Consider the following 12,753-nt stretch of genomic DNA (forward strand, 5'->3'; position numbering starts at 1 on the left):
GTTAATTAATTTTTTAAAGCTGACTTGCTGTACAGCCAGGAAAGCTAAATAGGATGGGGACACAGCATAGCAAGGTACTGCTTTCAGAGGAGAATTCTGGAAATGAAGTGTTGGCATTTTTTTTTTCAACATGTTGTGTTTCATGAAGGATTTTGAGCATCCTGTGAAAAACCTCTTCTTCCGTGTTTTGCTTCTGGTTGTCAGGAGAGTACAGACTGCAATTTATATTTTCTTTATGGAACTTCAGCTTTCATTGTTTTTACCTGCTAATTGAGATGGTCAGAGGCATTTGATCAGAGTAGTTAGAAGGAGATGGGAGTTGTTGCAATTGCATTTTAATAAGCAATTTTAATAAGCAGTACTCTGAGATGCAAGATGGGAAGTGCTGAATGCAAAACCACTGCTGGCCCCTGTTAATGCTGGGGGCAGTTGGTTGGTTGACGTGATTATCACATGGTTTTCCTAAAATTAAGTCACATTAGTTACCAGTATGGATCATCAGGTGATTTCCAATTGCCTCTGCTTGTGCCAGTCTTTGAGGAAGGGAAGAATTGCTTCCCTGGGCTGGGTTGAATTGTGCCATTAATATGGGCAGAGATTACTGGCAGTGCTGGAGTCTGTATGAACAGTGCAGGGGAAACCTGAAACTAAATGAAACACTGGGAATTAATAACAATGTCCTGGAGAAATCTATGCATCTCCAAATAAAAATAACAAAGAGTCAAATTCTGCCTGATTCTCAGTTAATTTTACTTTCAGCCTCTGCATTATTTATCAACACAATATCAAAGCTGCAGGATCAGCCCATTTAATTGTGGCACATTTCATAGTTATTAAGGGTTACCTTTTACTGTGCACCTCAGGCTGGAGCTGTGTAAAACAGGTCAGCAGTGCTGGCTAATGCAGCTCACTCCCCTTCCATGAGTGAGGGGAATCATTAACTCCTCTGAAGGCTCTGGATCTTAAAATTTATCAACTGCTCCCTCAGCCTGGGCAATTGCACTACTCTGCATTGTTAGTCATTCTTAAAGTCAAAATTACTCTGCAGGTCCCTCTCATTTTCAGTTAATGTTGTCCTGTTTCTTGGTGTGGAGTGTGGGACTGCAGTGGCAGCCCCTGAGCTGCAGAAGTGTCTCTCCTGATGATCAGGAGAAGTGCTGTGCTGTTTAACAAGTTGCCTGTGTTCTTTTTCCTCTAGGAATGATTGCCATCAGCAGGATGGCAGTGCTGTATCCCCAAGTTATAGTTGACCATCCCTTTTTCTTTTTGGTCAGAAACAGAAGAACAGGTGAGAATATTGCAGACTCTTGAATTTTTCACAGCACATCATCAAGTATTCAAAAGAAAATTGCATGTTTTGATCAATGAACTGGGCTTGTGTTATGAATTTTCATTAATTATTATGACATTTCCTTAATTAATAATTTTCCTTTTAAAAACCTAATATTGAAAGACTCACCTTTTCTGTGCCCCCTGAATGTTTCTCCAAGTCAGACGTCGAAATCTGACAAAAAAAAACATTCAAAGTGATGTGATTAAAAACCCCAGGGAAGAAAAATTCACCATTTTTGTTGTGAGAACACAGAGTTACTGCCCTGAACATCAGTAATCACTGCATCCCCTCAGAGCTTGGCTGTAGCAAGACCAGTGAAATACATTCCCAGCACCAAATGATTTGCATAATGGACAGATATTACAGCCATGAATAATTCTGTTGTGCTCTCCAAGTGCTCTGTGGCAGGTGAGGGATGAGAACAACCCTCACCAACTAAATGGGCAGTGATTAAGTAATTCCTCAGTTTCGTATCTGTAATTTGTCTTAATGATGTGGCTGTGACTGGATGTAAAACCTTCCTGTGCACTCACAGACTGTCACGTGGGTCTGTGTTTGTGATCCCCACCACAGGTAGCAATGTTTATTTAGGTTTGTTTGTTTATTTAGATTGCAATAATGCTTCCAGTCCAGCTGAGCAGAGTCCTTGTGTGACTTTTCTCTTGTACAAAATTCAAAATACAGCACTGGACCAGATACTAAGAAGAAAATTACCTTCATCCCAACTGAAACGAGGCCAGCAAGGCAGGATACCAACTCTTAAGGGTTTTTTTTGACCAAACTAAATTGAGTATCCTTGCTGTTGTAGACACATTAGGCAAAAAATGTATCTGGAGGAGGAGATCTGTCCTTTTTCCCTACTCAATATGCAAAAATCTCCCCAAAAAGAGAACTGCAAATCAGAACAGAGCAGAACCCGGTTACTTTGGGATAGTTCTTAACATTGCTGTTGCATGTAGAAAGAGGAATGGCCAACAACTGTAGTTAAAGCCTCAAAGCTTGTTGTTAATCTGGAAATCTAAGGTTAAAAACTTCTTGGAAGAAAGGTCTGTGATAGTGACCCTTCTCAAGGCAACCCCAAGTGCTCAGGGTTGGTTACTGTGTTCAAAGGGGCTGTTGAGCCTTTCATGGCCACCAAGTTCTCTACTGTATCTTCCTCTGAAAATCAGGCACCACGTGCTCTCGAGCTTATTATTGGTGTTCATTATCTCATGCCCTCCCCTTTAATTTTGGTTCTGACATCTCTCCATCCCCTCCTCCCTTCCCGCTCTCCCCACAGGTACCGTGCTATTCATGGGAAGGGTAATGCACCCCGAAGCAATGAACACAAGTGGCCATGACTTTGAAAAGCTTTAACTGCCACCAGCCACCAAAAAGAGGAGATAAGCACATAAAGTTTGAAGTTAATATATTTAAGGTTTGCTGTGTTTCCCCCCCAAGATATTGTTTCAAACGCTTTCGGATCTAACTGCGTGCAAGTCAGTTCCCAGAGGGAAGCTTACAGTGTTAAAGTAATGGTTCTGTTTCTGTTGTTGTGATTGCTGTGTCCTTAAAATAAAGTTGTGTACATGTCAACAACTGTTTCTTGTTCTAGTGGATTGTAAAGCAGAAAACTGCAAACCCATTATTTGTAATTTTTTTTTACGGTCCAAAGACTGACTTGATCAATGAGACAGGAGCAGAATGTGCAGCTCTGAATAATGCAAATGGCAAACCTTGGTGGTGATTTCTAAGAGCTCCACGTGGACAATGTGCTCTCATCCTGTTCCTGTCAGAGCAGTGAACAGCCTGTGCTCTGCTGGCTGATCGGGGGGGAATGGAACAAAAGAAGCTGAGTGGATTTTATTCTCTGACTGTGGTAGACTTTGTGTGAACTCTCCCCCGTGATTCTCAAATGTTGCTTTTCTGGATGCTCCTGCATGTGACTGCCACTGACCCTCCCTAAGTGTTGATGACAATAAAAGTTGATGGCATGAATATGTGAGCCCTGTCAGTGCAGAACAGCTCTGTGTGTGACTGAAGTAAAATACTTGAGTAGTAAAGTCATTTGTGTGCACATATTTTTCTCCCCCAGAGTAGTTGTTCTACTTCAACCTGAGCTTTTCACTCTCTCACTTCAGGGATCTAAAATGTTCCATCTCAAAAAAAAAAAAACAAACCTGAAACACCTTAATTTTAAGTGTCTAAAAATTCATAAATAAATGCCTAAAGGAAAAACACAATCCTTTTCATTTCTTTTTCTTGAGAATAAACTGACAGAGAGGAGAATGACACGTAGCACAAGTAAATATTAGCAGGAGAGTCAGTTGGTGTTTCCATTTGGAAGATGAGGAGAAGTACCCACTGTCAGCAGAGAGCCATGTAATTATTTCCTCCCTCGTTGTGCAAAGTACAAAAAGAACAGGAGTTGTTAAAAAGGTAAGAGAGAACAGGGGAAAAGGAGGGAGGAGCTCCTCTGAAACACATCATCAGCACAAACCTTTGGATAAGAAGTGGGCTTCCTCTCAGTCAACAGGAGTTTTGTCTTTGGAATTCTGTGGGAACAAATGCATGTTCTTGAACTTCAGTCATGGGCTTCTCTGGCATTCATTCACTTCAGAGCAGCACAGATACTGCTCACAAAGTTATTCATGCAAGGAGGACTTCCAAAATCTGACACATTGTTCAGTCTTTTCTCCTGCTGGTGCAGATCTGGGATGTGATGGATATTCTCTGTGGAGGCTGGTTATGCTCCCCTGGAGAAAGGGCACTTGGACACATTTCTGGCCCTGCCTTCTTGAATTGTTTCAAAAATGGGGCTCCTTAGTGTGTTGCTGTTGCTTGTTACCCTTATATATTATAGTCTAGGCTTGGTGGGAAAGTTTTGCATTTAAATTTAGACAAAAATTGTAATTTTAGTTCTGGATAGCTGAAAACCTTCTGCTTGGGAGGGCAAAAAGGGAGTGCTGCTCACCATGAGCAGGGGCTAAATTCACCAAGACACAGAACTAGTGTCCCTGCAGGTAAAATGAGCTTTGATGGGGGTTATACAAGGGCTCATTCTTCATATTTAAATAGTTCTGTGAACATCCCCTCATGTCTGTAAAAGTGACCCACATGCTGAAGATCTCTTGTGGGTTTAATCTCATGGGAGCCTGATTTTTAAGCCATGACCTTTTTTTCAGGCTAATTTTTGTGGTGCTCATCTGATTTGGAAAAGACACAAGAAAGCCAATGGGTTTTTTTTGAGTCCCTCAGAAATTCTTCCTGACCACTTTTGCCTTTTCTTTGCACCAGTTCCTGGTAACAACAGAGGCTTCCTATGGAGGGAAGAACTGGAGAGAGATTTGAACTGAAGCTATGGAATTTTGGAAGGACAGCTGGCAGGCAGGAGTGTTTACAGAGGATATCAGGCGAGTGCACAGCCTTCCCCAGCAGTTGGATTGAGCAGGGGTACAGCTGGAATGATGTGGAATTAAATATTCCAGATCTAATTCTGAGAACTGCCTGAGTGGGCACATAGGAAAACCAGCAGGAACAGAAATGCAAACACTGGTGATTTCACTTGCAGCTCTCCTGGTCCTTACAGATGCAAAACAGCCCTTTTATGTTTCTAGAAAATTGAGAATTATGTGGTTTTCAACAACATGATTTATTTCCAACTTATGCAAATATGTCAGTTTTAGACCACAATGAGAACAGCTCTCAAACAATACTGCTTTTCAGAGAGAATAATATCCTAAGTATTGCTACCAATTTATTGAGGTACATGAATATTACTCCATTATGGGCTTTACTCTAGATTTTGTATAATGTTCCTTTCAAAGACACTTTTGCTTTTTCAATACAAAACCAGCAAAATAATTTTGTCTTTTTGTTTGGATCTCTTTTTGGTAAGGGGAATTTGTCAGCAGTAGCTCATGTGTGAGTTCAGCTGTGTAGTCTTAAAAAAAAATGAAGAATTGTATTTTGTGTTGGAGACTAAATCAGAAAATAAATCACTGTAACTTTTCTAATTGTGCTGTGTAAGTGACCCGTGGTGTAGCATTGATTACTGAGATCCTTCTGTGCTGCAGCTGCAGTTGAAGCATGAGCAGAATAATTCCTTGCACACCTGGAGTCCAGGTGGGAATGCCTTCCAGAGCTGCAGTTGGAAAGAGTATTTTCCCTAAGAATCCTTTTAGTAGTGGGGCTACTGCTGGAGATTGACTTATTTAACTAATATATCTAACTAATAATGTATTTAACTAATAAGATCCCACTCGTAAATGATTTTGAGCACCATTTTTTCATAGATTCTACATTTAAACAAGAATTTGTGTTTACGAATTAGAATGTTTTTGTTGCTGTTCCAAGCACTAATTTTCACTCTCTTTCCACAAGCCTTGGTGGTGGCAAAGTAAACTGTTGTTTCAGTGTCTGAGAATCAAGAACATGATATTCCTCAAACAAATAACATGTTGGAGTTATCCCAGAAACAAACAAAACCAAACTTAGGCAAAGCTTTTTTGGCTAATTTTTATTTGTCAATGGTGGACAAAAGAAGAAACCACAAGATGTCACTCTATCCTAAGGAGCTAAGAAGGACTTTCCTATTGACAGTAATCCTGTGGGAGTGCTGGAAGGCTGAGCAGCCTGAGTGGGACTTAAGTGGATGTAGATATTGTACAATCAATGGGTTTGGATCATAGATAGACTCAGGTTCTGGGATTAATATTTGGAGACGGGGGGAACAAACCCCAAAATACTTGGTGTTGCAAACTTAGATTTGGCAACAAGCCCTTCTCCAAAAGTGTTAACAAGCTCGTTCTTGGGTTGTTTCTGTCCCTTGAATTGGGCAATCTTTGCTTTTGTCCCTGCAGTGGAAAATGGAAACACATGGATTAGAAAGAGATGGATGAGTTACCCCAAATACCAAATACTCAGATAATACCAGCAAGAACTGAGTTGACTTCCCTTGTGAGCTGCTCTGCATCTACTGGCACACCTGATGAGAAACTGTAGATTAATTTAGTTTGTAAAACTGTCTGGGTCTCCAAGGGGTTTGGATCGAGCTGCCACAATCACAGGGGTCCAGACAGGAGGGAGACTCCAGCTGCTCACTGGGACCTCTGTTCACTGTTCACCGGGTTCTTTGGCTTCCAGCTGGCACTGGATGAGGGCTGGAAAACAAAGTTACATATGAGGAACCATTCTCAGTGCACACAGTTGGTACTTTGCAACTCATTAACACGATGTATCTGTCACCCCCCTCTTCCAGGACTCTCACATGACATTGTTTTTACAAAGCCCTGCCTTACAACCACGCCCACAGGAATATTTTTCATTTTACAGCACTAGTTAGAAACCCATCATGGACCAGTTGCTCTAGGCAGTAGGCAAACTGAATGAAAAGACAGACAAAAGTAATGTACTCAAAATGCAGTCAAAATTGCAGTTTATAGACAATAGCACAGTGCAATAGTCAAGGCTGTGAGGTAATGAAGGATATCAGGCTTATTCCCTCACTCTGGCAGGCAGGTAATGGAGAAAGGTTGGAAAGATAAATATATTATCCAAGACACAGATAATACTTGTAAAATTCTAGGTCTACCAGGACCTGGTTGAGGAAAGAATTGAAATTGCTCCTGCAGCTCAGGAATTTAACCCACTGCCTGAGTTTTTATCTTTTCAGCCACACTGACTCACAACAGGAATGATGATTTGGATATGACCCATCCTCTACTGATTACAGGTTGGCTTACTACCTTTCTCTCATAAACACACATCTTCCCTATGGAAGAGTGATCTTTTGGACAAACTGGTGGAAAATTCCTACAGAAAAACAGTTCTGTGCTTGTGTAGAAGTGCTTTTAAGGAAGGGAGGAAAAGCATACAGAGGAAATCTGGATTGTGTCTAAGTCACATCTTTAGTGTCCTTGTTAAGGGATTGGAATTGCCCTTGGAAAAAGATGAGCTTCAGCCATTTTTTCAAGTATTCTACTACCAAAAGAATTTAGACCCAGTCATAGTTTAATATTTTTGCTCTATTTACAGGTATTTGTTAAGAGCTATGTTTTAAACCCAGGTTGGAATCCTTGCAGGTGGTAACTGCGATAGCAGCGCCTGAGCAGAGTGAATAAAATATGTCAGAACGTGATAAGAAATAAAAGATATCAAGAAATCCATCTTGCCCTGAAACCTGTAAGGATCATGGTCTGGACAATGTCAAATCTCTCTGGTCACCAGCAGTGTGACACAAAAAGCCTGTTTATTTGAGGCTTTTGTCATTGTCAGAAGCCTTGGTAAATGTGAGTTTCTCCAGTTCGTAAGTTCACATCAGTTTTTTGATGAGAAGTTATTTGTGAATCATCCCAATATTTCAGAACTAGTCTTCCTGCTGCAGTTTCCTGGGGTGCAAGCTGAACAGGGTAACCTTGAGTGATTTTAATTCATGTATTTTCCAGTGTCATTCCAAGTTCAGTGTATATACAGATATGGAACAAAGTGTTCTGAGGAGGTGACCTCTTAATTACTGAGCTTTTGAATCATAATGTGTGGGACAGAGAGCTTGGAATCATGAGTAAAACAGCCTTGGATCAAGCCCTTACAAAAGCTGAGGATGCTGCCAGCTCTTCCTCTTCACTGATGATACATCAAGATAGGCAGAGCAGAAATTAGGGGGTGTCTAATTCCATAACCTTAGATGTTTAAATCAAGCAAGCAATCATGCAGTGTCCAAAACACCCATAGCAAAGAGCATCACCAGAAGAAGCTAAATTTAGTCAGAGTCACCTGGAGCCTGTTCCAAATCCCCTTGCAGTCCACCATCAAAGGATTGCCATTAGTTGCAGCCAGTTTGGGACCACACGAGGTTTCTCTCAGGCTATGCCCTGAAGCCTGAGTTCAAAGAACTGGGTGGGAACTGACATGTCTGTGATTTTGTGGGATTAGTAAGAACTCAATTTTTACCCCATTTGCAAAAATTACTTGAGGCCACTTACCTGAAAATATGAAATGGGTTTCTAATCCCAGTGTTTCTACAAAAAAAAAAAAGAGGTGAAGACTATAAGCATGCAAGATGGAGAATTTGTAAAGTTGTATTTGCTGTGTGTGCACAGACACTCATTAAATGTGGATATAGTACAAGAATCACAAATCCTGTTATTATTTTACTCTTATAAGTAAGCAAAACCTAACCTATTGCTGCATGAAACCATAGGATAATGCAGTACAAAATAATGAAGCCATTCTATGCCTCTTGGTTTAGAGACTTTTCTTTAGTGCAGGATGCCTGCAAGGGAATAAAAAAGCTCTTTGCCCCCTCCCTTTCTCAGTCACCAGCCTGGCTAAGCTCCTCTCTCTCAGTCCCTGGAGTTAAATGATGAATTCCAACCTCTTGAAACCAATGGCAGCAAATTCCTCTGCCTCCAACCATTGCACAGGGGATTCACAAAGTTAATAGAAGGAGACAGATGAAGGCAGAGAACCTCAGGGAAATCAAAGATATCAGTGTTTAACATGAGGGGCAGTGGCAAAGCTCACCAGGAGGGCCCTGAAGAGGAGCCACGACCCCCACATGAGGAGCTGGCAGAACTCATTCCTGATCTGCTGCCTCTGTATCACTTGGCATGTATTTTGCAGATAGAACAACTCTCTAGTAGATTTATTGGCAGTGCACTAAGAAGTGTCTTCAAGAGAAGTTAATTCAGGCACTCTTAGCCTTGATAACACCTGCTGAAAATATGCTCCCTCCCATGGACGACGAGAGCACAGAGATTATGTTATGATAGTTCCATGACAAGTGACTCCCAAAAAGCAACAGAGAAGGCTGTTTTTCAGAAGGGCCATTAACCAGCTGGCAGCCCATTTTGCACCCTTCATGGTGAGCATGATAATCTGAGCAGCATTCAAGAAAAAGGCAGATCAAAGTCTCTGCTGTTTCCCCAGGAAATGCATCCTGATGACTCCACAGAGGAAAGGGTCTCAAGTGGGAAGGGTGTTTTACATTTCCATCTCCTTCAGTGCTCCAAAGCCCTGCTTATTTTTTGGAGAGTTTCTGTACAAAGCCTTTTTCTTTTCTTTTAATAAAGGTTGGGGGTTATTAATTCTGCAGGTGTGTTCACACTGAGCACACACACCTGAAGACAATCTAATAAACTAAGGGGTCTCTGTGCCAGTGTTGTGCTTTTGTGTGTTGTGGCAATAATGCTGCTGGTGCCTTCAGCTGCTCTAACACTACCTGAACCTGCTCAGACATGGCAGTTAAGGCTCGTTTTTCCCCAGCACAGTTGGTAGAGAAGTATAAAATCAGTATTTATTCCTGTTCTAAATCTCAGAACACGCACCAGACTCAGAACTGGGCTCTGCTCCACACATTGGGCTGTATCCCAAGCGACTCACTGCACAGCAAACAGCACTGCTGGAGTGGAAAGGACAACCCTCCTGGTGAGTGACCAGCAGGGACAGTTGGTCTGGTGCCCCAGTGACAGGGTTGGGAGAATCCCACTGGTTTGGCACCGGGCTGAGCTCCTGCCCTTTTATATCTCGTGATGTCTCCCTAAGGCTGAGTTGGAACAATAGGATGCTGTAAATTGCTGACCATGAAACAAGATTGAGGCTGATGTGCAGCAACCTGCTTTGTCCCAAACCCCAGGCCAAATCCCTGACTGGCCTTGTTGGGCCCAAGTGCCAATGGATTTATGCAGTAGGAAAATCCAGTGAACAATCACAGCATTTAAAAACAAGCCAACAGATCTGAAGCATTTGGGAGCAGCAGCTGATGTTCCCTCAGAGATATAGCACATGATTTCTATAATCATAGAAATACATTTAATTTTGTTTATTTAAACCAGCTCGTGTTTTGCTGTGAGCATTAATCATCTGGTGTCACACAATGGAATACTAAATGTCACACACTGAGTCACATCTCCAGCGACACTGTGAGCAACATTCTGGCTGTACTCCACAGCTGGAGAAAGAACTGCTTCATGCCTTGCTGGCTGTAGAGCAAACACACACTTGCAGCTTCATTTTGTATTCAGCAGCTCTCCAAAACAGCGAAGGCAGCATGCAAAATGAGGAGGAACACCACTGAAGCTCAGCTGCTCATCTCTCACAACTCAACTGCAAAAAATATGAGGTTTGAAAGAAGACATTAAAGAACAGGTATCAGCAGAAATATTCTGCCTCAATCAAGGGAGTTACACCTTGTTGCTTTTCAGTAAGTTTTGTTTGCCTGAAGAAGCAACATCAGCACATTTGCTGCTGAAAACAGGGCTTTCTTCTTCTCCCAGTGCAAGGCAAGGAGAAAAGAAAATTCTCATTTCCCAGCTGCTGAAATACAGCATGGAGCTGGCAGCAAAGGGGAGCAACTGAAAGATGGCATAGTTAATGTTTTTATTCAGGGACCTGACAGGTCTGTGACTGGAGAATACAGTGGCATAAAGCAGTTTAACAGCACCTTTATAGCCCCTGTAGGCCAGCACTGGACTTAGAGCCTCTTTGAAGCCCAAAGATCAGGATAGATCTCAATAGTACAGGTTTCACTCTTTTTTTTTTCTTCCCTGAAAGAAAAACTGCTGCTTCTGTCACCTCCTCTCTGTTAAAGCAAAAGTGTGAGGTGGGGAATGACCTCTGAGAAATCCAGCTTTGTCTCTCAGAGGGGATTTTGGATGAAAACAGCTAAAGCAGAGTGAGGCATCGGGTGAAGTGATTCCATTTGCAGCCAGTGGATCACCTTCCCTGGGCCCTGATTGAAAGGGATCCCGTGGCAGGAAGGACTAATACACATGGATGGAGCACTGCCCACACCAGAAATTACAAACACAGGCTCTGAGAAGTCCCACCAGCACCTTTGGAGTCCTGCAGTGCCAGAACTTGGGTGGAAAGACAGTGTTGTGGAGAGTAAGGGGAAGGCAAATAATCCACTTTGAGGTCTTCTTGTGTTTTGAATATATGTGAGTCCAGAATCTTTCCTCTACTGAGGTCAGGAGACCTGATTTAAAATAGATATTTGTAAGTGGGCCTTGTGAATACAAAATACCTGTTGCTCAGAAATCCCCTCTTGGTGAGGCTGAGCAGCAGGTACAAACCCTCAGCTGAGGGACAAAGCAATGGGAAATCAGTCCCAAGAATCCCTCAGTGCCCCCAGTACTGCTGGAAGGAGAACATCCTCCAGCCCTCAGAACACCCAGGCTGTGATACAGCAAATGCAGTCTCTGACTTTGAGCAGAAACATTTTCATTACATTTAATTTCTCTTGGCAGGCTGTGCCTGTTCCTAACTTTCCAGGCAGCAATTGTGGACAGCCACAGTGTGTCTGTCTCCTTCCTATAAAAGAAGCACTGGAGAGAAACAAGGCTCTTTCTCCTTTTTTTATGTAACACAAGGCTGCCATTTTTTCCAAATGAAAGCAAGTGGGAGCAAATTATTTGGATTTCCTTACAAAAGCTGCAGGAACACAACACCTTTAATAAAAACAGTTGATTCTCCTCATAATGCTTCTCTCTTCTTTTCCCCATGATCACAGGAGGCCTTGCTTTCTGCTCTCAGCTAGAGAACATCTTTATTATCCTTGCAGACAGTGAATAACAAGGCATTCATTCAAACCTAATTTTTTTTGGCAATAAGAGCTGGGGAAAGAATAGGGATAAAAAAATCAGAGATGTCAGGAACAAGTTCTGCCTGTAAATACACATTCAGAGCTCTCAGTTCCTTCTTTGATTGGAATGGGGACAGGCATCTCTGAATTTTAAACAACTGAATTATGTTTATTGTTCAACTGCATTGCTTTTCCATGTTTTCCTGCTCTTTCCCTCCTTTCTTAGCTTATTTAGAGCTGGGTCATTTTTACCACCTTGGTCCAGCAATGGAGTAGTTTTCCTGTTCCATACTTAAAGAGATTATGCTTATTTCTCTCAAATATCAGACATATGACAACTTGGTAAAGCCACTCTAATAAAGAAGTGCTCTGGTGACTCCCAAGTATTCCCATATTTGCAAGATCTGAGTTTCGGGAAGGGAGGATTTTGATGGATGAAGTGAAACAATTTTTCCAATGTAATCCAGGTCATCAATTCTCCACAAAAAGAGGAGACATAACTCTTCAGCAGTTGGCAGCAGTTTCATAAATAAATGCAAAAAATTGTGGAAATATTGTGGCATTTGCAATGATGGAAGTTAAAGAGGAGAATAACCAGAGATGTTGCTTCCAACAACACAGGGGGAAAGGAGGCTCACGAGGTTTCAACAGGAAATTGTACATCAAAATGAATTCAGAATGATTTTCATATGATTAAAATTACCTGATGAAACCTATGTTTGATAAATTAGGAAGTACTTAATGAATGTTGTATTCCATTGGGAATTGCTAACAATTAAGATGAAACATGAGATTCATAATAAGGATGTGGATGGAGGAAATGAGGCTGACCTCATACCAGAGTTCTCCATCAAATGCC

The 12,753-nt window shown here is 41.7% G+C and overlaps 1 protein-coding gene across 2 annotated transcripts in view; it reads left to right on the plus strand.

Moving 5' to 3' along the window:
* The window catches only part of SERPINI1 (serpin family I member 1), a 45,483-nt gene extending 42,108 nt beyond the window's left edge, over positions 1 to 3,375 (plus strand). For both annotated transcript variants that reach the window (XM_051781883.1, XM_051781882.1), the window contains 2 exons: positions 1,199 to 1,288; positions 2,613 to 3,375. In XM_051781883.1, the coding sequence (XP_051637843.1) occupies positions 1,199 to 1,288; positions 2,613 to 2,689 (167 nt within the window). In that variant the 3' untranslated portion in view covers positions 2,690 to 3,375. The remainder of the gene's footprint in view (positions 1 to 1,198; positions 1,289 to 2,612) is intronic.
* Positions 3,376 to 12,753: the final 9,378 nt, after the last annotated feature.

This window comes from Manacus candei, unplaced genomic scaffold (genome assembly GCF_025592945.1).
Source record: "Manacus candei isolate 608988 ecotype Guabito, Panama unplaced genomic scaffold, ASM2559294v1 h1tg000015l, whole genome shotgun sequence".
In the NCBI taxonomy this organism is placed as follows: domain Eukaryota; kingdom Metazoa; phylum Chordata; class Aves; order Passeriformes; family Pipridae; genus Manacus; species Manacus candei.